General features: G+C 36.2%; 1 protein-coding gene across 14 annotated transcripts in view; it reads left to right on the top strand.

The window, feature by feature from the left end:
- SLIT2 (slit guidance ligand 2) overlaps nucleotides 1-25,276 on the top strand; it is a 244,033-nt gene that overhangs the window by 126,980 nt on the left and 91,777 nt on the right. For all 14 annotated transcript variants that reach the window (XM_071743858.1, XM_071743851.1, XM_071743857.1 and 11 more), the window contains exons 5-6: nucleotides 15,386-15,457; nucleotides 24,952-25,023. In XM_071743858.1, the coding sequence (XP_071599959.1) occupies nucleotides 15,386-15,457; nucleotides 24,952-25,023 (144 nt within the window). The remainder of the gene's footprint in view (nucleotides 1-15,385; nucleotides 15,458-24,951; nucleotides 25,024-25,276) is intronic.

Raw genomic sequence — 25,276 nt, 5'->3', positions numbered from 1 at the left:
AAGAAGAAACTGAAAAAAAAAAGTTTATTCTGCAGATCTAGGGCTTAATTAGATATTCTGTATCCCTACTCAATACTGACTTGGATTTTTTTTTTTTCACAGATTGCAGACCTTTCAGTCTCACCCATAGTCTAGTTAAATTGATACTAAGGGAATATATTTGAATATTTTTATCTCTGAAGCATATACTCATAGACATATCTTCTTGACTCCTTGGTTCTTTTGGTTTTTTGATTATATTTTTAATTATTTGCTCATCTGTTTCACAGTCAAACTGTATTGTAAAATGGGGATGAATCCTTAGCTGCATTTACTGTACCTCTCCCCTTATGTATTTTCTCTATTTTTGATTCTTCCCAGAAGTCATACCAACTACCATACTGTCCTTGGTGGCATGGTTCCAGTTTTAGGTTTGAATTGCTGTGGAATGAAACAAAATTTTGAAGAATAGTGTTGTCTTGTATAGTCAGTCCTTCTGAGTTACTTCTGTACCAAAGCTTTCCTCTACTGAGCCCTGAGCTGGGGGAAATAGATGTCTCTGAGACTGAGAAAAAACCTTTTAAGCATTGTCATAAGGAGTGCTAGGGAGAAATGTGTGAGGACTTTCCAATTTCATAATGAAAATCCACAGTATTTTACAGCAGGTGACTGAGAACTTTTCAAATCACACGCACACAGAAAACCAAAAAAGCTGCTCCAAAACCCTGAGTCTTGTTCAGCATAAGAGATGATTTTGTCAAGGACTCATACCTGGTCCAGTTGCCTTAGATATTATTTCTGGTATCATGATGTCCTATATTATATTTTATTATGGGTTGAGATGAAAATTTATTGAGTGATTATGGAATAAACCCCAAGCTATTTTCTCACTTATTCTCTCACTGTCTGAGGAGGATTCTGTCTTTGTTCAGATATCCTGAAATTAGGGAAACCTTTAATTATAAAATATGTTCACTGCTGTAAGTAGTTTGTGATTCAGAAAAACATCGACCACACTAAGTTTAACACTAAGCATGTGAGAAGTTACAAATAATCCAATGGAATTTAAGCACATACTTTAAGTTGTATGTGCTTCAGGTTTTTCTGATTTGGAATAAGATTATTTGTATGTTTGCTGTTTAATAAGAGCTATGTTTACCTGAGTTAGTGAAATTTTCTGTCCTGTATCTCAGGAGGAGCTGTACCACAGTCTGTGCACTTTGTGTCATCACAGTCCATCTTACAGGAGTATAATACATTTTCATTTAAGTTGATGACTGTGAGCTTTGAAGAGTAGTTTTTGTTTGTGTTCAGAATTGGTGCGAAAGAGGAAGAGAATTCCCTTAAATATACTTCATTCTTAACCTATCAAGATTAGACTTGATGATTAGTTAGAAAAAAAACCCAACAAAACTAAACCAAAAACTCCAGAAATTGTCATTAGAGGTTTTGATTTTGTGTGTGGGTTTGGTTTTGGTTTTGGATTCTTTTGGGGGGGAGGGTTGTTTTTTTTTTTTTTTTGTTTTTTATTTCTTTTGGGGGAGGGGCGTATTGCTTTTAAGGTGAAAAAGAGTAGTATTGTTTATGTACTCCCTGCTCCTATGAGGAGTGAGAGGTACAGAATTGGCTCAGGCATGTCTGAGGGTGGAGGGGATGATGTGCAAGAAGTGGTCTTGCTCTCACTGTTGGAACACATGTTCATTGAAAGCTGCTTTTCGTTCTTGAAGAGGCACAGCAGAAGATAAACTCGAACATTTCTGTCTGGTTTCAAGACAGACACTTTCTGTATTGAAAAAGTTGATTCCAAATAGGTGTAAATATGGTATCTGTAAATACTGGTAAGTAGTGTATATAGAAATCTTACTGTGGCCGTCTCGCTTCAGAATCACCTTAAATTAGTAGAATGTGTAACTCAGAAACTAAGTTGTAACTGACCTGAATTTAGTATAAACAGCTTGGTTTTAAACTAGGGAAATCAGGTTGTGTGTTTCTTGGGCACTGGTTAAGAACTACAGCAGGAAATCATGCTGGCAAATGAAGTGAATGGGAATGGGATGCAGAGCTACTTTGTGATTTAATGCATTGTTCCAAATATGCTAGATATATAACTCTATAGAAATTTTAGCTCTTGACTGCCATAAAGCCAGGACTTTCTTAAACAATATATCTTCAATAATTCTACAGTATTTTTATTCAAAAAAGTTGAGTAGATTGGAAGAGGCTTAAAAAACGCATTTTAGTAGGCCTTTTGACAGATGTGATTTAAAATCTTGGAGAAAGCAATGCACCTGTCAGTTTTAATTGCAGAAAGCTTTCCATCTATTAACTTTGTTTTGCCAGAGCCTTCTAATGAAAAAGTTACAGTATCCAGTTTAATTTAATTTTCTTTGGCTTTGCCAGAAGATCAATTAATTTTTAAAACTTCCAACTATTAAGTTGTACTTCAGAAAGCAGTCTCTCGATCTTACATACCATTAAGTTTCATCATATGCTTGTCATACCTTAGGAACATCTTGATATCCTTGAAGAAATGTGGCAGTGAAATGCAGACATATTGTCTGTAGCACTAGGTAGGGTTTACAAATACAAATGTTCATATGATTGGGTTATTCCTATCCATCATTAGATTGCATCTCTCTGGAGCTGTAAGTACATCCGTGCCTGGCAGACTTGTGTTATCACCAGTGCATATGGGGACCATGTGTCAGCCTTCCAACAAAGATATATAGCTTTGTGTAGAAGCAGGTTTGGATATGCTTGTATTTCAGCCTCTAAATCAGCTTCTAGGACCTTTGCTACAGATGTTGGAAGCTGCAGGTCTGTAAAACAGAATCCTGTAATATGAACTGCAAGGGAAGAATAAGCATGAGAGAAAAATCAGCCATATGGCAAAAGACAGTGAGTGCAGAGGAGCCTGTGTAGAAGCAAATCCTCACACCTTCTCAGCTATCCATGTAAATATCTTTTAAATTCAGTCACCTCTGAGCTGGTCTTGTTCTCAGAGGAGATCTGTTCTTACTCAGCTAAGAGAGTGAGTACAGATACATGCTCTTGTCATTGTAAGATACGTGTCCCAGGATTTTTGAGCAGACAAAACTTGTGCTGAATTCCTTTGATTTAGAAGTGGATTTACACTGTTATAGCAGGAAGCCTGGCTCTGTAGTGCAAAGATACTGTTGTTCCCTTTAGTGGTTATTATTTATAGGAATGAAGTGTTATGTGTTCTTAAATCATATCAATGCAGAAAATTCAAGTCTTTAAATGTTTCATGGTATATTTCAGAATTAGTCCGCAAATAATATGGAATTTTATGCATTGTTTGCTGGGGTTTTTTTAGAGTACATTTAAAAGGTCTTTCTTCCCATTACCGTAACTGTCCTGAATCTCTGCATGATTTGCCTAGACCTCTCTGTCCTCAAGTTATCTGTTTATTTACTACAAGGCTACATAGTAGTTTGTTGAATGTAGACAGCGGTGTCACCGTTATTCATCCAAGATATGCTGTCCTCTCATTTGATAACCATCTGATATCCATCTGACTGATATCTATCCCATCCAACATCCCATCTCAGTTTTTGTGTCCTTAAATAGCAAAAGACAACAACTCCCTGCCTAAATTTAAAAAAAAAACCAAAAACTCAGACAACAAAAGTACCACACACATGATCACTCTTTGTCCCAATTATTAGGGTTTCTCAGTACATTTTTCTGGGTATTCACTTAGCAGAAGCTTCATCAGCTACTTATTGGAAAATGTCTGGAAAATGGTTGAAGGGAAAGAATTTTGCATGGAAGGAATTTGGAAAAAAAAGACTTGAAAAGCTAGATAGAGGAAAAAAAAGTCTGAAGGAGGGAGAGGAGTTGAGGTTTGAAGTGCAATTCAGAGCAGCAGCTCTTTGATGGAGTCAGTGGAAAAGTGCAGTCCTGGAACAGAAATTCTGAGCTTTGTGGACTGAAAGCTTAAAAAATATCTCAATGAAAATGATTACTCGTGCAAGGAGCTGAACTTTTTTGTTACTTTGAGGTTAAAAAAGGGGATAAATATGGCAGTAGTAACCATAAAATTTAACCTTTTCTTTACATAATAATTAAATGCAGCTTTGCATGGATTATTTTATAGGTGAGTTTTCCTAGAATGTTTAAATCCAATTATGCACTGTGGCAATAGTGTACAGCCAGGGCTGTAGCATACAATGGGATTTTGCAGTTGAGAGCACTCTGATCCATGTTTTTTTACTGAGTTGTTCTCGTTAGATTTGCTGTTGATGAAAAAGTCAGTTTTGATCAGTTCATTGTGGAATTACCCATTTCTTTTTCCATGCTTATATAAATTTTTACCACTTTCACAACGGTTTTCAATTCTAAAAGGCCCCTGTGTTCTGCTATAGTGCACTGCTCTTGATTCACAGACTCTGTTAACAACAGGAAGCCACCTCTTGTAGTTCTGATTCCTTGCATAGCCATGGGAGGAAAATTATTGGGGTGAAAGGAGTTTGGATGAAGTGGCTGGAACAGCCACAGAGGAAGAAGGCAGGCTCAAGAAGAGAGACCTGGAGCCCTCGGGACACTGGAAAGCTGGAAGACTTCAGACTTCTGAGATGCTCAGCTCTGGAGTATGAAATTAACTTAATCCTGTGCAGTGAGAACTTTTGGTTTTAAAATAGGATTATGGAATGGTTTGAGTTGGAAGGGACCTTGAAGATCATCTTGTTCCAGCCACCTGCTATGGTCAGGGACACCTCCCAGTAGCCCAGGTTGCTCCAAGCCCCATTCAGTCTGGCCTTGAACATTTCCAGGAAGGGGGCAGACACAACTTCTCTGGGCAACCTGTGCCAGTGTCTCACCACCCTCACACTAAAGAATTTCTTCCTAATGTCTGACCTGAATCTACCATCTTTAAGTTTGAAACCCTTCCCCCTTGTCCTATCACTACATGAGCTTGTAAAAGGTCCCCCTCTATTTTTCTTGGAGGCACTCCTGAAGCACTGAGTACTTGATTATTCATATCAGTGATTGCCCTGAGGCTTCTGGACAATTTCTTTTCCCTTTTCACCGACGAAATTTTCATTGATTTTTGTTAACAAGCACATATCCAATACAAAAGAGAGTACAAATAAAAAAATCCAGTCCAAAACCAACTATCTGGTTACTTAGCCTTAATAATCATGCTTTTTCTTACTATTTTGTATTTCACTATGAGAGAACTGGAGGATGACAAGAAAACATATTTCTGTCATCCTTTACATTATTAGTTTACTCATAAAACAGCCTAAATTCTTAATTATTTAGGCCAGAAACTCAATGGTGGAAGGCACTGTACAACACAAAGTAAAAATGCCCAAAACAACACAAAGTGTTTCTGTGAAAAATATGACAGTATATGAAATGACAGATGGTTATAAGCAGATGGGTGAAGCCCAGGAAAGCTATGATATAATATGGGTCATCTTGATAAGCACTAATTATGATGGTAGCTTAGCTGGTGTCAGGTTTTTTTAATCATCCATAGTAATCCTTTTATAATTCGCTTTTGTTACTTTTTTCTCTGCTGAGCACACTTTTTGGCACTGACAGGAAACAGTCTCAATGCCTGAAGCATCGGTGCTTCATACAAATTATGAGACTACACACATATTGTATAAAGGTAAAACTGCACAATAAATCTGGCTTGTTAAGCCATCAGCCCATCTCAAGAGAAAATCCCAAAACTGCATCATTGGACTCAATGAAGGAAGAGTGAGCATCGTGCCATTCAACATTAATGATCTGCAGGATCATCTCTAGTTTACTCTCCAAATTTTGGCTGTCCCTTGGCAAACTGTTCAAGGTTAGTTTTATTGTTTGGAAACACTTGGGGTACTCAGCTTATTTTCAGACTAGCAGTTTGTTCCTATACTTAATGAAAAATGTCTGGGTTCTGCAAATGTCCTTATTACTTGCCTGGAATGGAATAGCAGCTATGCACAATGGGGCTGGATGAGGAACCTGCTCTGCTCTGAACAGAGGGAGACATTGGCATGATAGACTGAGTGGTATTTTGGGAGAGAATATGCAGGGTTACAGACTGGGTAATGAAATGAGACAGCATACCAGACAACATTTCAATCCGTTCCTAAAAGTGCTTAGGGTTTCCATTCCAAATCAGGTGAAACAATATTAAATATTAAAGACGTTGACAGATGCAAATTACTGCTAAAAAATAAGGGAAAAGTAGTGCTAGATTTTTCAGATGCTGTTGAAGAGGTCTTTTGAAAAGTTAAGTATGCCATCTCATCTATTCTTAATGTCAGCAGATCCCCAAATCAAGCCAAATGGATGTTTCAGCCATGCATATGCTGAGTGTGTAACATACCAGAAGTGAGAGTTACCTGGCAGCATCTTGCTTCATCCTTTCTAATTCCTTAACTTGTAATGCTTTTTCAACTCTTATCAAGTGTAGTAGTTGATTAAAAATTAATCACCAAATCACCTGTCAGAGACTGGTGTAGTCAAAATAGCAGAATCATCACTCCTCTTACACAGAAATGGTCTTTTGTGTGAAGTAATAACACATGAAGGTGAAAGTTATTTTCTATTTTTCCTTCAGGTCAGCCTGATTAAATAAAAAGGGGGGGGGGGGGGGGGGGGGGTAGGGGAATGCATGAGCTAAAACCATATGCTCTTTACAAGTTATTGGAAGTTATTTGATAATTTAAAAATTACCATTTTTGAAACATTAAATTCAAGGCATACACCAGTATGGCTAAAAGCCATCTCTCACTCTGCAAACTCCAGCTAGGGTTGTAGATCAGTGATACCCTCACACTTCCCAGCTGTGCTGCTGTCTCAGGCACTGCTAAGGGACTGGTCCTGCCATTAGAAATGCTTAACAAACAGCAGCCAGTAAATGTACTTTCCTTCAACTTGACCCATTTGAGACTTTATGAGGGATAATGAATTGGTGAGATAGTCCTGGGGGGGCTGGTGTGTTCTTAAGAGCTTCAAGTCTTTTCTTTCAAGGGTCTTTTTCTTTCAAAAAGATTATACTGAAGCCAAGTTTGAAGTAGTATGGCAATTCTTGCTCTTTAAAATTGTGGGTGGTCCTTCCCTCTTCAGGAGCTACAACACATAATTATTTTTCTCTTTTCTTTTTTCTTCTTTCTCTTTTTTCCTTTTTGTCATATTAATTTAGTGGAACAGACTAATGAAGGCCGTTTTCTTTTTCAAAAATAATTTCTAAGACACCAGTAGAATACATGTGGGGTCCTAGCACTCCTAATTTATTATAAAATTATCATTTGCCACACTAGGTCACTCTAGTACAATAAAGAGTAAATGGTGAATCTCCTTAAGGAGGTATTTTCAAGTGGTACCAGAGTATACAAATTGATTTAAGTGCACTTTTGGAGACATTGTACAGTAAAATCAATTTTGCTGCCCAGAGATTAACTTTCATGCCAAGACTGAGATTAGAGGTTTTGGCTTATTCCAAAGCCAAAATGTGATCCTATTAAAAGTAAGAAAGGCCTGGTACCTGTACTCTGTGCTATTTTCATTTTGCAGAAATTATCAAAAACTATTTATAGGGCTAGTGCTAGAATTTATAATTCAGGGTTTTTGATCTTCAGAAGGAGATAAATATGTGCCTAGAGACATGCTTGCCACTGCTGATAGTGTTAGGCTCCATTTGTGTCTTAATTATGAAGAGTAATAGCTGCACTGGATGTTCTACTAAAGAATAGAAAAAAATCACTGAAATTAATAGGAAGCTAAAGTGTTTATTTCATAGTGAAAGAATAATAGTAGAGCTACTGGATTTGTTTAGGGTTGTTTTGTTTTGTTCTCAGAACTAGAGTTTAGACTGAATTGTTAAGCATATATTTATTTAAACATTTTCCTCTTCTGTCTGTCTTAATTGATTGCTACTGCTTGGTAAAAGAAGAGAAGCCATTTGGGTATAAGATTGTCTTCATAAATAAGTGATGCATTACTTGTTACACGGTTGATGTAACTTGTATGGTAACTCTATAAAGCCAAACATATGTCACTATTGTAACAATTAACTGGAGAAGCCTCATTTCACTGATGGGAAAGGTGCTTATTTGTATTTATTAATATATTTGCTGAACATGGGATAAAAACCTGTTGTGGTGTAGATAAATCATTCATGTCTGTTCAGTAAGCTCATGACAAAATGTGATCTATTTCCGCCATGATGGAATTTCAAATATGTATCAATAAGTTCAGTTCTCCTGAGTTTTAGAGGAACTGTCTTTTCAGGAGACTCTCCCTGCATTTGCTCTGTAATGTAATAGGCCATTACTGTCTGGGTTCTTCAGGGCTTTGGTTTGATTCTCTTTACATAGTTCTGAAAATAATTTTCATGCTTACATACTTTCCCTGATAGAATAAAAGTACTGGTTGCCAAAGCATGCCTCCATAGCTTTTAGAAAAGGTCAGATTAAATTCTTAGACATATTGGAACTGTGCAATTTAAGAGTATGGTTGTGTGATGAGAAATAAAGATTCATGATCAGTAAAAGAAATGGGATCAAAAGTTTTCCATCATAAAGCAAACCGTCTAATACAGGGTAGAAATACATAATTATTATCCAAATTTACAAAGTGGAAAACTGGCTTGCACTTCACCAGTAAAATCCAAATCAGAGATCCAGCAAAATACAAAACAACTATTTGCTATTACATTCTGTCCTCTTTGCATTGGAAGGCCCACTGCTCCAGCAGCTTTTGCAAACAGAAGCAGCTGCTAGTGCTAATGATAATATGAAATAATCCCTTTCTATCCTTCTCTTGAGACACAGCTGAAACTTGGGACCATGGTTCAGTTCTCTTAGGCTGTCACAACGCAGCATGTTCTCTTCTTCCAAGAGCTCATGTTTTACTGCTGATGTCCTCAGTACCTCCCAGTGTAGTGGGGTATTTTGTTTTTCTTTACATCAAACCCAGTGGAATAAATAATATCTCTTGCAACCTGGGTTTTGCTGCTGAAATAGGTTCTGAGATTTTGGATGATACATCTCATTAAAGGTACTGTGGCTGGAGAAGTGTCTTGGGCTACGCAAGACCTCAGGTGTCTTAACCTGTCAGTAGCCTGGACCAGAGCATGTTTCACAGGCTCACTCTACCAGGACCTCCTTAGTGAACAAGTGGTGTCTGTCTGCTCCCTGCCACCTGAATTTCTGTATTTTTTTTAGGCATACTCAGATACAGTTTGGTTTTGGAACACTGAATAGTGCTGAGGGAAAAGCAAATCATAATGAAAACTGATGAAAAGGAAACACCTGTTTGATTATTTGTATTTTGGGGGGATAAATATCTAATTAATACTTATGTTCATAAAAAGAACCTGTTGTTTCACAGAAACCATCTGATTGCACTAGATGATCATTGTAGGTCCCTTACAACTGAACTATCCTATCCTATTCTAAGACATGCAAATAGTTTTTTCACCCCCTTTGTATTCCAAGTGAGAATCCACACATCCAAATTCATGTATTTAATTTACAGTGAAATAATTCGGTTTATTTAATTGAATACCCTCTAGTGTCATTCCCTGTGGTAGTTTGCTATGTAAGTACCCAACATTAAAACTACTATCTTCCAGTAAAAAGAAGCATAAGGCAAAGCTTACTTTATTTGTATAAAATATACTTAAGTGATTACGAAGTATGCTGATCATGGAATAGCCACCTTCTGAGATGTGTTTATGAACTGCCATAAATAAACTGATAAGTATGCAATACTTAGTTTGACTCAGTATTTCTGCCTTTTCCTTTAAAAATCGTGACATTATTTATTCCCGGTACTCAGTATTTTACAAAGTAGAGAATGGCAGTATAGATTTATGATATTGCTGGTCAGACACAGAGGGAGGTTAAACCATAGAGGAAAATAAAATTATAAGTAATTAAATTTACAAGCAGGTTTGCCATCTTCAAAAGATTTATTGTTTCAGAACAAACAATGGGTTTAGCCACACAAGAAAACTGTACAACAACCTGAGCAGTGTATCATATGGATATTATATGCAGTGTTTCAATTTATATAATTAAAAGTTTAGCACTCCTTTTAAGGGTAAATGGGATATTCAACTGGGAACCATATATGGTGAGTAATAAAATAGCTGCAATGCAGTACTGTCTGCATTTTTTAAGAGCTGAAGCACTCTGTTAGGCTTATTAATAGCAGGTTATCTTGAGGACTTTATCCTCAGATAAAAAGACAGCATATATAAGTTTCTGAGGGTTCCTATGGCAAGGTTATTATATTACATTGGTATGAATTTTAAATGTTAGCAGGAGGCTAAGTTTGTTGGTTTGGGTTTGCTGTTTTTTTCCTGATATACTCCCATCTTCTGACCATAAATATGATAAATAGAAATGTAACATTTCAGTCTGGTACTTAGAAAGGATTTGGGTTTTGGCAAGGTCTTTCTATTGTTTCCACAAAGCTTAATACATTATGGTTACTAATGTATTCTGAAGGGAAAAAAAATAAATCATCGAGTGAATACATAACATAAAGCTGACTGGGGGTGTAGAGGGGGTTAAGAAGTATTACTTCATTTATTTTTTTTTTTCCTGATTCATCAGTTTGTGAAACACAGAAATCTGCAGTCTCTCAAATTACTTTCAAATACTTTCAAATTAGTAATTCTAATGTAGTGTCATTGAAAATACCAGAATCAAATTCTTAATAATTGGAAGTTAGTTTAAAAGCTGAAGCACGTGTGATTATCAGTATACATGGCATGTAAACTGCCTTGACTTAATTTGTTTAAAAAGAAATTATATTTTATGTAAGTACAATAATTCCAGGAGTTCCTTGATCATCAGTCTTAGAGAGGCTGTGGTATTTATCAGGTTTTTTTTTTGAATACTTGGATAGTCTACATTAATTTGAGGGGAAAAAACATTTATTTAGGTGCAACTATTAGTGTCTGACCTAACCTTGCAGAGGGGAAAAGCAGCATGTGTATTTTTCATTGAATCACTGCAGTTGGGCAAAAACTGAGAAATCTTTGTGTCTTCTCCTGTGTATCTTTAGCTTGGTTTGATATACAGATTTGGTAGTCTTGTTTTGTTTTTAAGAACATGGGCTTGCAGCCACAATATTAGGACTCAGAAGAACACTTGACATATACTCAGCTGAAAAATACCTGTTACAAAGCAGTAGAAGAAGGATGGTGCAGTTGCATAGAGAGCAACGCAGGTGGCTTCTCTGAAGAGCCAGCTGTTGCCAGCATCACTTGCTCAGATGGCTTCTTGTGTGAAAATCCCCAATATTAATATTAACCCCAATATTACTGTGCTGCCTTTTGGCTTGAGGAGATCTTAAACTTAGGGACTGAACTCATATATGGCAGTTCTGGCCATGAGCACTTGTTTGGTAATATATGAGGCCAAGGGCTGGAGGGTGCTCTGTCCTTGCAGGGGGATTGCAATGAGTGAAGCCCACAAAGTTGGACTGGAGAGTTTTCTTGAAGGGGCAGAGTCCCAGGTACCCCACTTCAGACTTTAGAACATACCTCTGTAAAAATGAGATAATAGATTCAGGAACAATTTAGTTAAAAGCAGCCTGTAGAACAACTAGAACTTGCATAAAGATGAATTAAGCAAAAGATCTTACTCAACCGTTGCACTTTATTTAAAAAAAAGGAAAAAAAAAAAAAGAATCTGTAGAACAACCTTGGCTTTTTCACTCTAGCTGTATACAAAACATTTTTTAATCAGTTCTGCTGTTCCAGAGTATGCTGGATTTTTATGTAAGGTCTTGCTGTAATAATAATGGAGAATAATTTGTTCCAATGTAAGAGCCTCAGTCAGATTGGTGGTGTCAAAAGTGAAGATGAGTTCATGCTTTTTCTTTCAAAAATACATATTTGTTTGTGTAAGAGTAGGATGCTCTGTTGCTGAGTGGCTTCAACTTTATTGAAACACTTAGAGCCTCTTTCACTTTAGGGGTACCAAGTGCTATAATAAATTACACTATGTATTCAAATGCTGCCTTTTTTTGAAAGAGAGGTAAAGTTCACAGAGTTATTAGTGAAGCAAAACAACAACCATCAGGCTGAAAAGAAGGTTTGTACCTTTCTTCACTGCAGAATACAAGGTGCAAATTCAAATCAATATAATGTAAGGGTTTGCAAAATTGTCTGGGTTTACTTATAAAATAAATTTTTTTCCCTAGAAAGTCACAGTGCACTCTGTGCTACTTTTCACTTTTTTTTTTTTTTTTTTTTTTTTTTTTTTTTACTTTGTGAGCAATCTAAGAATTACAGTGTAATGAGTTAAAACATCATAAAAAAAGACCACACAGCAACTTCTACTGAGCCCTAGGTCGGGAGTGTAAAATGTAGGTGTAATTCAAGCAAAAAGAAAAAGCTGAATGTTTGTTTAAGCCTCTCAAGGTTTTATAAGGAAACCTCTTTAGACTGAGCGGATGAAAACTTGAAGCAATCAATAAATAATTATTAAAAACTTTCCTGCAAAAAGTAGGCATAAATTGTGTGTTGAAAAATCTGATTTTTAATGGGAGTTAGAATTTTGCAGTGAAGAAGTGAATGAATTACTTACACTTTTTGTATTTACCTAAACAGTTCCAAGAAAGTTTCAAGGACCAGTAGACACATTGCAAAACAATTCCTCTTGGGAAAACACCACTTGCCAGCCTTACTTGGCTCTCCACATTGAGGGGGATGCTTTAGACAGAGCCTGGTACAGCAAGGTTGGGAACCTTTGCAGTCAAGTAGTTTGCATTTCAAATGTGCTGAAATTACCAGGAATCTCTGTGCTTCCACAGCAGCCTGGGCTACGTGGAAATGGAGCTGACTGTGTGGGGACCAAGTGGTAAATCTAGGAGGTGATGAGTTTGTCTGCTCCACTGCACATGTACACACACACAGATGTACATGTGCACACATACAGCCCCAGTGAATTGTTTATTAAGCATCCTGGCTCAATGACTTTTACTTTCAAGTCCTTGCATTTGTGCTAAGTTTTGCATTTAGTCAAGGAAAGGAAGATCTTGACTGTTGATAATTTTATTTGGATTTTAAAAATAATACGTATATTGTCTCGTTCTTGTTCATCTTGCACTTTTTTTAATTACATAAAATGGTGAATTGTGGTACTTTCTTTACTGTCATAAAAACCGTAATGCATCATTATCCATTACCTCCTGCAGTATATATTTATGAGTATGGCAGTGGTTTATATAGATGAGTGTATATAACATTGTTACAGAATGATCATTGGGGATACATATCAGTATTGCTAACTTTAACTCTTTGCACACATTTTTTATATAGGTAAAATGCATTAGTCATTAAAACAGAAGGATAAATATAGATATTTGCTGTTTATACTTACCATGGAATTTTTTTGGAAGGAAGTAGGCTGTTAAATCATGTTACCATAACAAATGCTGAAGGCTGCTTTTTCATTCATTGCCACTGAATTTATTGTCAGAGCAGCGCAGTCATATCCCATTTCAAGATTACTTAGGTGGCTTGAAAATTAAATCACAGCTCACAGATTCTCATTTTTCACACACAGTTAATAATAATAAAATTTGGTTTCTTTCTAAATATACTCAGCAAGGAATTGCAGTACAGTTAGATGCATACGGTATGAAAGACTTAGTTAATAAAATCCTATTTTCCATAAATTAACAGTGAATTAGATAAAACCAAGTTGCTGTTAATGTGCATAGCAGCATTTTCAAAAGAATACAGAGATATAAAATATATATTTATTTAGAAAATAAGATATGTTTGTATAGTTTCTGTTAAAGTTGGGCAGTTTGGGGTTTTATAAAGTCACCACATTGTTTTTGGGGTTTTTTTTTAGTTCTTAAATCTAAAAGAGATCTTCAGGAGTGATTACTCTTAACTGGAAATGTAAGCTTGTGCTAGATTATGTTTTGGAGAAAAAATACATCAAAAGCAAGACTGTTTATGTCTAATCAACTAAATGATTCTTGCTCATTCATTTCATCTGAGCTAAATCTCTTATTTCTATGCACCATTTTGCATTGCTTCTCCTCACAGTTTTCTCTGAAAAGGTCAACTAAAAGATGTCTCTATAAAGCAAGATATTGCAAAGCTTCTCCAGTTAAGAACTGAATTGTATTTGATGTGCTTTTGTAACAAAGATCCTGATTTTTTTTGGGGGGGTTTTTTTGGCAAAATAAAATCCAGTTAGCCACAACAAAACTGCTCTGCAAAGGGGCTGATAGTTGTAGTAGAAGCAGTCTGTATGCATCTGATTTGTTTCTAAATTTTATTCAGATGCTGAAACAAGCCTCTTTTCCTTGTAGTTCCTTGTGTTCCCCTATTGTCTATAGAGAGCTGCATCTCTGAAGGCCTCCAAAAGAAGGTCTGATTTCATAATTTTAAGATATAACAGGTCCTTTAGAAGCTTCTCAGACTATTTGTGAACAGTGTGCATGGTAGGTACACTTGGTCCAGGGTAGCAAATGGTTGTCTGAAGTGAAACCTACAAATAGCACACGGTTCAGATACAGAAGGAAGAAATTTAATATTTTGATCACCTATTGCATTGCATTACTTGTTAATGGCAGACAGCATAAAAAGCCCTGAATTCTAGTTTGGTTGTTTTTTTGTTTGGTTTTGGTTTTTTTTTTCCCTTTCTCTGCTACTGTCTTCAGTTCTCTAGTTTTTGCTTCAAATATCGAACTGTAATGGCCAAAAATATTTCTAAATTTCAAAAAATAAAGAGAGCTGTTTATTTATACTCAGAGCAATAAATACTCCTCCATAAGATTTTAAACAGAATTTGTATTTTGGGAAAGATACTAGTTTCAGTTAGCCTTGTGCAGCTGGTCATGCAGGGATCTGGGGAAGGAGCATTATATACCTGCTGCAGGATGATTTCAACACCTTTTTAAAATATATGGTTCTTCCCACTCTGAAACAAAATTCAGAAATATATTGATCTGAGACATTTCACAGCTTGATGGTTGTTTCTCAACAGCTCTCTACTTGTTCTTTTGGCTGGTTCTCAGTCTTCCCTGCATAAAGCTGAACATACATTCAGACATTTGATGGCATGGATTTGGAATGGGTTAAAAAGTGAAATAAATCAATTTAAAAATAAAATCAGTCTGGCCTTCACTGTTAAATTATGTAATGGTTCTGGTTTTGCTTGGCATATATATTGTCCTTTTGTATGGAAGCTACTTAGTGCAATGCAGGTAAACTAATTTGACCAAGATTGCTTCTTCTTTTCCTTCAATTACAAATCAGTTGAAGTAATAAAATAAGCTTCATTGGAAACATTAACTGAACTGTAATTGCTGAATTTATTATCTTATATGTTCTTTTGTTATACACAGAAAGAAAAATATATGGGAGATATTAATTTTAATTTATTTTTTTTCTTAGTGATCTTAGTGAAAATCAGATTCAAGCAATACCAAGGAAGGCATTCCGAGGAGCAGTAGACATAAAAAATCTGTAAGTATTTTCCTCCCTCTTGCATATGCTAACGCTTTGTCAATAAACTGTCCTTTCATCCTATAATACCTCTTTTTTTCCTAAGCTCTTTTGTTGCCGCTGAAGGACAAGACTTAACATTTATTTTGGCAAAATACTTCAACGTATCCTGAGCATGTTAAAATTACCCTAAATGAAATCTAAAACATTCAAACAGAGTTGAATACAAGAAGACGTTATAACTGTTTGCCTCATGGTAACCTGAGTATAACCTTTGAATGTCAGGCTATTTAAAACCTTTCATTGTTTCACGTGGAAAAAAACATTTTTGCCTTGGGTCTAAGAGCTTGCTTTTTGTTTGCTTATATAAAAGGAAGAAAGAAAAATCATGCTATTATTTAGTTTTGCTGGCATATATTTTTGTACTTGTGTGACTACTCTTCTTATGCAGGTTTCTTCTGTTGTAAGATAAGCTTTTTCTAAAAGATACCTTTGCTCTGCATTGGAGATAGTGACCCTGAGGTTCATGGGCACATTTTGAATTTCTGCAGCTCCTCAGTGTGGAAATATGTGTTTTGAGGCAAAGGAAAGCAGTGACTTTTTGACTTTCTGTTTAGAGTGGTAGATCAGTTCAGTGGACTAAAAGAGCTGATCGACCTGTGATGAACTTGCAGAGTAGGAAATAAAAGGTCATGCACTCAAAAACTGTAACCCCTGCTGTAAGCTGAGAACTCCTCTCTTGTAAACAGCCAACAAAGACAGAGAACTAGTGGGTTCCAGAAAGGCTAAGGAGCTGCCAATGTGATGCAGCTGGGAAAAAAATGTAATTCCTGTCTCATGTAGCATCGATAAAAACAGAAAGTATTAGACCATTGTGAGGTTTTCATGTAGTATCTATTGAAATGTCTTTTATTAAATGATGTTGCCAGTGTTAAAAAAAAAAGATGAAATGAAAGCTGTTGATGGCATCTCCCCAGTGCAGGGCATGGGACAGGAAGCCCTCTGCCTTTCTGTCTTCTGTCTGATGGACTCTGCTTCATTCTGTTGCCACAGCACTGCACACAAAGGAGTTATGAGGACACTTGTTTAATGCTTTAGCAGAATGCCCATGAGTTTGGCCTACTTGATATGGTATTTAGAAATGTGAGGCTATTTTTTATTTTCCCATGTTCATGATACAGCTGTTCCCTGCAGTGAAATCCTACTACCTCTCAATGGAAAAATTGTTATGCTCACATCTATTATGATCAAAAATATGCATGCGCTTCTCAGAGTAGCTTTGCTACTTTGTTTAATTGTTGTTTTGTGAGTTTCTATTCAGAACTGGTCCCATCATGATTCATGGTCTAAAAGAAGCTTGGCTACAAGGAGAAATCTGCCTTTCTCTGCATAATCTTCTGTATTTGAAAATTGAGGGAGCTACACAAAGAAACTTTGGTTGTAATAACAGCATCATTGAGAATTTTCTAGTGTCAGGGCAGTACTTTAAAATGTAGTAAGTATGGTTACATATTGTGAGATGGTTCCATTCAGAATTAGGATGCTAATCTTTAGCTAAAATAATATAACAAAACAAAAAAAAAAAAAAAAAAAAAAACCATCCCTAAAGGCCATGACATTGCTACAAAGTCCAAATTGTATCTGTGTAGTGGTGTTAGCGCCATTGTTGGACTTGATCGCCTTAAAGGTCTTTTCCAAACTACTTGGTCATACGATTCGATAAATTTAGTGTGTATTGAGTAATTAATGTAAGGTCCAGGAACCTACTTACTGAGAACTGTCATGAATATATTTCAGTATTTCTTCTAATTTCAGCTTTTCTTCTCTATCTGCCCAGTAGCTGGGCAAATGTGTTAAAGATGGTAACCAAACTTTTAGAAGAGGTAGCTGAAAGTACATAAAGAAACCATATTAGAACATGTTGTGAATTATAGATGTATTTTGTGTGATGAGATCAATTGCATCAATTGCAATATGAACTGCAGACACTGTTTTTTAAAATGCATTTATTGATAACCATCCTATACAGCAGCCTTGGTAAACTGTTTCAAAGGCAGTTAAGAAATCTCACACAAAACTTGTCTTTATTGCATATGTCTTCTGAATGGAAACTCACCATTATCTCATTGTCCCTAAATACATTGCCAGTTTAAGCAGGAGTTGGAATATTTAGGAAAATATCTTATTGTGTGTTCTTCTGTACTTCACAGAACAATGGGAATCAGATGTTAATTTAAATTATCCAAAGGAAATCGCTTCCTTTAGGGTTAATGATGCTGCTGTATTACTTTGATTTCCTGATATTAAGTTACTTGATGGGTCCTCTAGATGCTTTTCAGGGGATGCTGTATAGTTTCCATAAAATGTGGCCATGATATTTGCCTTCTGGACATCTTAATAAAATTCACAGGATATGTTCTGTGGATGATAGAAGAAGCAAAATGAACAAGACATTATAAGAAGCAACAACCCAGGCACCCTGCCAAACTCCCATAATAAAAACCAAACAAACCCTCAGGTTCACTCATCTACTGTATCTCTAATTGAAATTTCCCATTTTTCAACTTGTTTCTTACCTCTTGTCTTATAAATGAGAGAATTCTGGCTCTGTTTATACCTTCCTCTTAAACAGTTGTAGGTAGTAATAAGACCCCCACTCTTTGCCATATCTTCTTAAGGCTGAACAAACACAGCTCTTGCATCCTGTCCCCAGATGTCCCATCCTCCAGCCTTCCCATCTTGGTGGCCCTGAGCAGGTTCAAGCCAGTGAGTCCATGTCTGTCTTCTCCTGTGGAAGTTGACAGCAGATGCATTACTTGGATGTCATCTCAGAAATGCTTAGAAGAGCATCCTGGTTTAATCTCAGCAGTACCATCCAGTTGGTAGTGAAACAAGTTCATCAGAAAAAGTGACAAAAAGTGAGGGAAGTTTATTTTGTACATGTTCCCCAGACTAGAAGCCCAGGATCCATTATTTTGACAGATCAAATTGTAGGGGAAAAAACCTAACTGCTCTGTCTCAAAGTCTTGATTTTCCTGTTCAAGGGCAATGACTTGAAGAATAATCCATTTACAGTATAGCTGCTGAGTGTTGATACATAACTGCTGATTTTTGACAGAAATTGTGATGCAAATTCTGGAAAGACAATTCTGAAGTTACTCCAAACTTGCTACTTTTTCAGGGAGAAATAAATAAATAAATATGTTAGCTTCTTCAGAGACCATGGTGGCACCCACTATTTTCTAAAAATAAATTGACATAATTGTATCAATTGTAAATAAAACACGTTCTTTTAATATACATATAAATGGTGGTTTCATAACCCACCCTCGTGATATGGTATTTATGCTGGATGTGAAAGATGCTTAAAATCTCCCTGACCTCTGGAATTTTATTTGCAGTTAAGATGGCAACAAAATGCTTTAGCTGCCCAGATAATAAATTTGACTGGCTTGTTTCTTGAATCTGGTTACTAGGAGGAAAAATAAGTGGGCTTAAAAAGTGAACAAGTGTAAAACAGCACTGGAAGAGCAATACAACTATGCTCATTTTTTTGTGTGAAGTACATTTTGACCCCTAGTCTGATGCTTTTGTTAAAATTAGAATATTTCTGTTTGATATAAATTTTTTCTCATTTTTTTCTCTATGTAACCCTTTTTTGGCAGGGGCTGGAAATGAGTACACCAGCTTCATGAAGTATTTCCATCATATCTCCTGAAAGTGCCTTGTTCCCTGTTATAGTAGTCACAGTCTGGCCTTACTTTGGACCACTCTCATTTGGTGCCTTTGTTTCTACATGGTTTCATTTTTTTTCCCAGCAAGTGGGGGACACTGTAGCTGTCACCCCAAGGATAAAGGTCATGAGTCAGTGTAGCTTCACAGATGAAACTGGCTGGGAAAATGAATTAGTGAAGAGGTATACAGACACCAATTCCTACTCAAAGTCCTTCCCTTTATACTAACTTTTGTCCAAAACCTTGGTTAATACTACTTGGTGTTGCTCTGGTGCCTCTTCTACACCTACTGTGAAAATAATGCCACTAAAAGCATAGCAGAATTTCACATTAATATTCATCACGAACGATAAGGTTTTTTTCAGATAATCAGTTTTATTACCAGTGAAACACAACAGAGTCCTGCTGAAGATGCTCTACTTGCTGATTGCTTAGATCATGCAAAAATTCTACTGCAACTGAAAGTGTCTGTGTCTGCTTATCAGTGCAAGTACCAATCCAAATGCATTGTTTGTCTAAGATACACTTTAATAATTCAGAATTGGCATATTTCTCATTCTTGTTCTTACTGGGAATCTTAATTCAACTGCTAGTCTGTTCAGCCACCTGCATTTCAGCTGTATATCAAGAAAGGTTTTCACAGGATGATAGTGAAAAATATTTGGTGTATACTTAAGATTTTTATTAAAATAAAAAATACCTCTTCAGGAAAGATGAAAAGAATCAATATAGTTTTCTAGTACTTCCTAAAACTCTTGTAACAAACAGGTCAGTGACCTTGTGGTCTTTGGGAATAAGGATATTCTTTATCACTGTTTAATTAAGTGCCATTTCAATAATGTTTTAAAAAATATTTTCATTTCAGACTACTTTCTTAAAATTCAGCCTGATGAAAACAATTTCTTTTTTGTCCACAAATTAATTTTTTAAATATTAAATTCGTTGTTTCCAAATCAAGGAGAGCATTTGGCTTTGAAGATGAGTTTCAAAGCAGAAATCTCTGAATGTGAATCAAGAGCTTCCTTAAAAATCTAATTTTATTGGAGTGACGTGAAGTGTTAGTGGAATAAAACCTAGGTAGCTGAAATAGGGTGAGTTTTTATGTGCTATAATAACTGCCAATACTTAGAAGAAATTTTACATGTTTTCTGAATTTAGTAAAAATATGGCCACTGTTTTTATTAGGAGAAGAATGAAATGTTGCTGTGGGTTAAATAGTTTCCCATTGATTTTCCTGTGATAGTATCAAGTAAATTGAGATAGATTAATTTGAACTGAAGTGATAAATTCAGTTGTAGGAAGACTTGGATTAAGTTTTATCCTTACATTTTATTTGCCTATGTCAGGTACTCAGAATAATAGAAATTCTCTTTGAAGATCTGAATTTTAGGTAGCATTAGTTTATGCTTCTGTTTAGTGTTAAAGTCACATGTGAGGAGATTTGTTGATAGGTTTGGGGTTTTTTTTTATTTTGCTCCTGGAATATACTTTTGGGTTTAACCAAACAGGGTGCTAGAAATTGTCAGGGGATGTAGCAATTGAACCATAGATCTGTTCTTGCTTTCCCTCTAATTTATTCAGCAATTGTGCTTTACTTGGAAGTATTAAAAATCTTGCATTTTAATTTTGGGATAAAAGGAAAAGATTAATCATTTGGTATATTGTGTATTTTAAGAAAAAAAACAGTCCATTCAAAATATTTTACAGAAAAAAATTAACAAAAACCATAAATTAATGAGCAAAATAAACATAAAGTAGGAAAAAGCACTTGAATTCCAAATGTAGGGCTAATTGCAATAAATAGTAATAGTCATAGGAAAAAATTACCAGTTTTAATTTTGGTAAAAATATAACATTTTTTTACATTATGTTTGCATCTTTCTCAAATAAGGCCTCTGCAATTTTTAATTCCTCTTGAAACTGAGAAGGGAATTGAGAAATAGGAAACATAACCTAGTTCTATTGTAAGAAATACAAGGAAACATTAAGAACAGGGAATATTGCAAAAAAAGTCTTAGAGTGATAGTGTGTGCTCTGTTATTCTACCAAGGAATAATGTTAATTATATGAAATCCTGTATACAATGTGCTAAAATTAGAAAAAAATTCCACAAGTTTCACCATGGAGGAAGCTATTCCAGGGATCTAGAAAGGTTTCTGTCTTTTTCTATTACTTTAAAGAATGTTTACCAATTTCATACATAGGGTGAGTATAATCATTCCTGAACAAAGGAGAAGGAAAAGCTCCATGGTGTCTCTCTTCCGTGGGACCACGGAGTGTCCTCAAGCCATGAAGAGCATGTAAAGCAAACAGATTGAATGATGCTTCCCAACATTTAGCATAGCCCCTAAAAATGAATAAATTAGGTTTTCTCTCTCAGATAACAGTGGATTTTTTCAGTGTGAGAGTAGCAGTTTTCAAATGTATGCAACTTATTCTGTTAGTCATTAACTGCTCTTCTGTAGGATAAAGTGATTTATTTTTAGATGTTTATTTATCATTATCTGGTAGACAACATATGCTAAAAGGGAAGAAAATGTAAGTTAGCAGAATGTTTCTACAGTGTAAGATGTATCAGCAAAAACACTAAATAAAAAACATTTTAAAGCACATGTTCTTAAAAGTTCAATGCTTTTTATATAGTTCTTACCAGTACTTACAGCTGAGCTCAGATAAAAGTTAACATTTTAAATAGCAGTAGATCAGTAGGTATATGAACTACCCAGGTAATGTGGCAGATGCAGGTGAAAAACATAATGAATTCTCTGTTACAATGGAAAGATTCTTAATGTAATGGCTGTAGCTCAGTGTTTTGTGAGCTTCACAGGAATGACACTGCCAAAGGTTATCCACTGCTTTGTGGAAAGAGTGGCAAAAGGGAATAGTGACTTTCCAAAGGGATGGAGAGATCCCACAGAGAAAAGACCCAACATGGTCATGGAGAGAGAGTGGAGAAGCTGAGGGGGAGGCTGGGGAGAGGGAAGGATGAGGATGGCCCAGAGCTGCTGGTCCATGTCTGATCAAGTTTTTTCTCAGGGTGTTTTAATAGCTGTAAATTAAGAAAGAAACTCACAGGGGGAAAAAAAAAGCTTTTAAAAATGGAGTAAGGATTATTGGTATGCTTAATAACATCAGTGAGAAAAATTTCATCATAGCATTGTAGATTTTTATGCATGATTTTGAAAGTCATTATGCTGAAAAAAAATTTGAAGCATAACTTAAAATTAGATAAATATGTCCTTTTTTTCTCTAGTATTTGTGCATATGACTTAGGTCACAGCACTCGCATAACTTGCTATCAATAACAGGTCTTATCCAAAAGAATTCAGACTGCTTCCATACATCCATTAGAAGGGCACCATTAGAAGGATATCACAGTTAATGATATTGTGGTTGTGAAATAGTGTCTAACTTTCTGGTCGGGTTATATATGCGGTGGATATTTTTCCTTAACACAAATACCATAAATTGTTATTCAAGGCATGCACACAGTCTTCAAAGTCGTGTACCTTTCATGGCTTAAAAAATATATATCATGTTCTTCATGGTGTGTGTCTGATCATTTTATATCATGGTTGTAACTGATGGAAGATCATCTACAACATAAAGAAGACAGTATCTTTCAAAGACAATTTTTTATAAAACTAGGGAATATTTCTTCTCTTCCGTCCACAAAATTTCCTTCCTCCAAACCAAAACCAGCTAATTAGTTCAGTGCAAAGTAACCTTGCAGGTAAGAAGATTTAAGTGAAAACAACTCACCCTTCATTAAGGTAGTGGTTAAGGTGACTCACTAGATGAAGAAGTCCAAAAGTTTTGGGTGCATAAGGAAGAACTGCTGCCAGTCTAGTGGAAGAAATCTGCCTTTCAGTTTGTGCAGGACAAGATTTGCTCAAGTGCTTTCTCTCCTGCTAAAAGATTTTCCTTTGTGTATAATGTGGATGATTTAGAAGAAGCTGTGTCAGCACTGATTTATGCATTGACAGCTAAGGATAATAAGATATGGGCAAACATGCAGCTCACCCTTTTACAGATTAACCTGCAGACTGCATTAGGCAAATTTGATGGCATTAAAAGATTTTTCCAATTTGTCTGGAGACAATTCCTCTTTTGTATTGTGTCAAGGGTAACATTTCATGCCATTGTACTAATTTAAATAGCTTTGATAAATTGTTCAAGAGGTTAGAGAATTGTACTGTGTATATATTTTACCTCTTTAAAATAAAAAGGCTATTAACTTAATTGTTAAATGAAATTCATTAGTAAAAATTGAAAGAGCCTGAGAAAGTATACTTAAATATTCCAACACTGCAGCACTGGTGCTGTAACATTGCGCCAAGATGATTAAAGATCATATTCAGGAAATTATAGTTTGCATTTAGCTTTCAGTACGCAGAAACACTCTTACAGTTGTGATAGCATTTTATTCCTGTGTAGTAGTAATTCGGATGAAAAATGTGGGTGAAACTAGAAGAACTTTATAGAAGTTTGTACATAACATTCAACAGTGGGTGTGATGATTTATTAATAAAGGGAAATGTTACAGATTCAGAAGAATCACAGAAAATGCTTTAGTGAAAGCCTCATTAGCTCTGCTAGCTGACATATAATTGAAGACGGAAGGGCAGAGTTCATTTGCATTTTGTTCATTTTCTTATTATTGTTCACACACATTTACTCATATATATTATCTGACAGTGCCAAGTTATTGGCTTGGAGATGTTCTGGTTGTTTAAAGTGAGGTTACATCGTCTTTGCTTTGCAAGTCATGGCCTGAAATGCGTAAAACTTGAGGCAGTATTTCTAGGAGAACCTTTTATCAGCAAAGAAACTGGGATTTTCCATTTGTGTGGTTCTTAATTTCCAGAGACTTTTCTAATTGGGCAGTGTGTGCTGTAGCAATGTTTTGAATTGAAAAGTTAATAATATTTTTCAGAGAAATGAATTTAATTTTTTTTTCCGTAACTTAATACTTCAAGATGAATAATGCATGGCGTGGATTGCTGAGTTTTATGTCCAGAGTTTGAGTGCTCTGTTACAACATCCTATCTGCGTGTAATTGCAGAGAGCACAAAGTACGTAGAAAACCACACACTGAAGGTTACAGCTGAAATCCTAGTTTCGTTTGGAGCAAAATTAAAGGAGATAAGTAACCAAGGATGCAAATACCTCGGGCGCTGTTATTTCTATAGACAGAAATATTTTAGGAGGTGATTATTCTAAATCCCCCCCCACAACCACCCTGCACCTCCCACCTGGTCCAGGCGTGCAGAGAGGCAGAGAGACCCCTGGAAGTGGTGTCTCTCACCGGTCCCTGCCACAGCGGGGGGAATTAACATGCAGCTGGGCTGCTCTGATAAATGGATTCTGTTAGGTCACCGAGGGGATGCGTGTGACATTAAGTGATTTACCGTCCTTTACCTTAATGAAATTGTTTCAGCAAGATGACGCTGAGAGCTTTTAATGGATAGCTTTTCTTGATGTAATGAAATTGCATTCCTTTGGCATTTAATATAAGGCGCAGTTATTATTTACTGGAGCTTTCCCCAGCGCTGCTGCTTGGCGCAGACAGTTCAGAACAAAAAAGGGATTTCTGTGGCAGCATCCAGGCCGGCGTGCGGTGTGAGGGGCTCCAGCCTAGCAGCCTGTGTGCAGGAGGGTTTTGGTTAGCCTGGCCTCGCTCTGCCAGCCCTTCCCCAGCTTTTTTTCTTTTTTTTTTTTTGCACCCAAGGCTGCCAGCGCTCGTCTCCCTTACAAATTCCTTCCTAATCTGTTTAACAGGCAGCTGGATTACAACCAGATCAGCTGTATTGAAGATGGGGCGTTCAGGGCTCTGCGCGACCTGGAAGTGCTGTAAGTATTCCTGTATCTTTTACTTGTAGCCAGAGCTCAGTGTCTGGGGAGTACTAATGTAAAAGCTTATCTACGAGCTGCAGCCTGGTGTCAGGATGGTCTAGTGAAAAGATGTCTTAAAATAATCCACTGCGACGTGCTACAAAATGGTAAAAAAGATGTGGAGAGGCAGAGATACTCCTTTACTCAGTAAGACAGCCATTAAAAACAATTAAAAAAAAAAAAAAAAAAGTGAAAAAAAGCAGGTGGCAGA

The sequence above is a fragment of the Heliangelus exortis genome, chromosome 4, assembly GCF_036169615.1.
Source record: "Heliangelus exortis chromosome 4, bHelExo1.hap1, whole genome shotgun sequence".
Taxonomy (NCBI): domain Eukaryota; kingdom Metazoa; phylum Chordata; class Aves; order Apodiformes; family Trochilidae; genus Heliangelus; species Heliangelus exortis.
This window is presented reverse-complemented; position numbering and strand designations above follow the sequence as displayed.